The sequence below is a fragment of the Alosa pseudoharengus genome, unplaced genomic scaffold (assembly GCF_046254945.1).
Source record: "Alosa pseudoharengus isolate Yale_2024_CS ecotype anadromous, Long Island Sound unplaced genomic scaffold, YU_APseudo_1.1 YU_APseudo_1.1_scf_7, whole genome shotgun sequence".
NCBI classification, from domain to species: domain Eukaryota; kingdom Metazoa; phylum Chordata; class Actinopteri; order Clupeiformes; family Clupeidae; genus Alosa; species Alosa pseudoharengus.
Genome location: NW_027468859.1, coordinates 11,608,367 through 11,610,427, shown reverse-complemented (window position 1 = coordinate 11,610,427; position 2,061 = coordinate 11,608,367). Strand labels below are relative to the sequence as shown.

Here is a 2,061-nt window from a genome sequence, read left to right as displayed (position 1 = left end):
GTTATTAACCCCATCAACAATACTACAGCAAATGTAAAAATAAATTAGGCTAATCCTCTATTAGTTCAGCCAAAAGCACTTCATGATGGAGCATACAGTGTGTGATAATTGCATTTGGTTTTCTGCTATATGAGAGCTATTACTCCACTATTATTCCCAGCCACTATCATGGACAATATAATGTTCAGATTACATTACATTACATTTAGCAGACACTTCTTGACCAAAGTGACTTACATATGTCAGCTATATTACAAGGGATCACATTGTCCCCGGAACAACTTGGGGTTAAGTGCCTTGCTCAAGGGCACAACGGTGGAAGCCGGGAATTGAACCGACAACTTTCAGGCTACTGCACGCTAGCCCAGCTCCAGCCCAGCTCCTTAACCACTACACTACCACCGCCCCAGATATGCAACAAAGTATTATAATGGTATTTTATAACAACCCTCATAGTAATGGGTATATTTTAACATTTTAAAATATATTTATTTTTCCTTCCAACTTGCTGTGGCACCCCCTCGCAGCCCACCAGGGGGCCCCAGCCCCCACATTGAAAACCACTGGCGTAGACTTCCACCAACGTCACAAAACAGAGCCTATTTGCATCAGGAAATCTAAATTTAAACTTGTCACAGGACATATAATCAACCACTTCAGAGCTTTCTACCTCAGAGGGTCTGCATCTTATGGACCTTCCACACTCCTCGCAACCTGGTTTCTTTTCGTGATTTTGCTCTTGGGATATTGTTTTTAGTGGGATATTGTTTTTGACCTAATATTAGTAAGCCATAACACATGTAATTAGACCAATGAATATTAGCATTGTGAATGAACTGAAATGTTGCTTTAATGTCACAACTCAACATGCACAGGTGCCACTTACTTTTGTAATTCTTTATGCACCAGTCATCATATTGACTGTCTGTGGGAACTTGCTTGTGGTCATATCCATCTCTCATTTCAAGCAGCTCCACACGCCAACAAACTTCTTAATCTTTTCTCTTGCTACAGCTGACATGATGGTTGGTGTTATTGTCTTGCCCCTGCATTTCATATCAAAGAGCATATGCTTCCATGTTAGCAAAATACTTTGCTATGTTTGTTTACTGTGTACAACAAACGTTACCTTTGTGTCTATATACAATGTGTCTTTAATTTCTCTAGATCGTATGTATGCTTTAAGCAACCCATTTCAATATTCAAACAAAGTCACAGCCAAACGCATGTCCACTATCATCTACATGAAGTGGTCGATTTCATTTTGTTACAACATGACTTTTGTTTATTTTAATGGTCCTGCCACTTCTGATATGCTGTGCTTAGGAGAATGCAGTGCAACAGCAAAAAACCTTTGGTCAGTCATAGACCTTATGTTGGTATTTGTTTTGCCATGTTCTGTCATAATGGTTTCTTGTATGAAAATGTTTGCCATTGCTAGAAAACATGCAAAAAACATTGGGTGCGCAAAAGGCCAGCACATCTCAAGGAATAGCAAGTATGGGCACATTGTTACTAAAGCTTCAGAGAGGAAAGCAGCCACCACACTTGGAATTCTGGTAGTTGTATTTGTCACATGTTTGTTACCCTATTTCATATTTGTTGCAATGAGTTCTTTTATTCCAGATCAAATAATTGGTGATGTGCTTGACGGAAGTCTTACTTTATTATACCTGAACTCCACGGTAAATCCAATAATTTATGCTCTTTTCTACCCTTGGTTCCGCACATGTGTCAAAATCATCCTCATGCTCAGGATTTTCAACCCTAACTCTTCTCTAATCAATGTGCTTGAAAAATGCAGTTAACCCTCTATTGCATGGTGTTGCCATATGGCAACAATTGATTTATCTTAGTGTTTCTAATTGGCAGTAACAGATTTCCAGATATCGGTTCGCCACCTCTGGCCCTCTTTCGACCATAAACTTGCCAGAATATTAAGATAATACCATTGATTGTTTTTTAAAATATTTTTGATAAAAATGGTCAAAACTGTGAGATGAGCACAATGCCAGATCTGCCCTCAGACCAGCTTCTTGCTATGTGCAATTCTACTTTTAT

General features: G+C 38.9%; 1 protein-coding gene across 1 annotated transcript; it reads left to right on the top strand.

Annotated features, from left to right (window-relative positions):
* The first annotated feature begins 812 nt into the window (after window positions 1–812).
* Window positions 813–1,808, top strand: LOC143110337 (trace amine-associated receptor 13c-like). The gene has a single exon (XM_076273208.1). It carries the CDS (start codon window positions 813–815, stop codon window positions 1,806–1,808), a length of 996 nt encoding a protein of 331 aa, XP_076129323.1.
* Window positions 1,809–2,061: the final 253 nt, after the last annotated feature.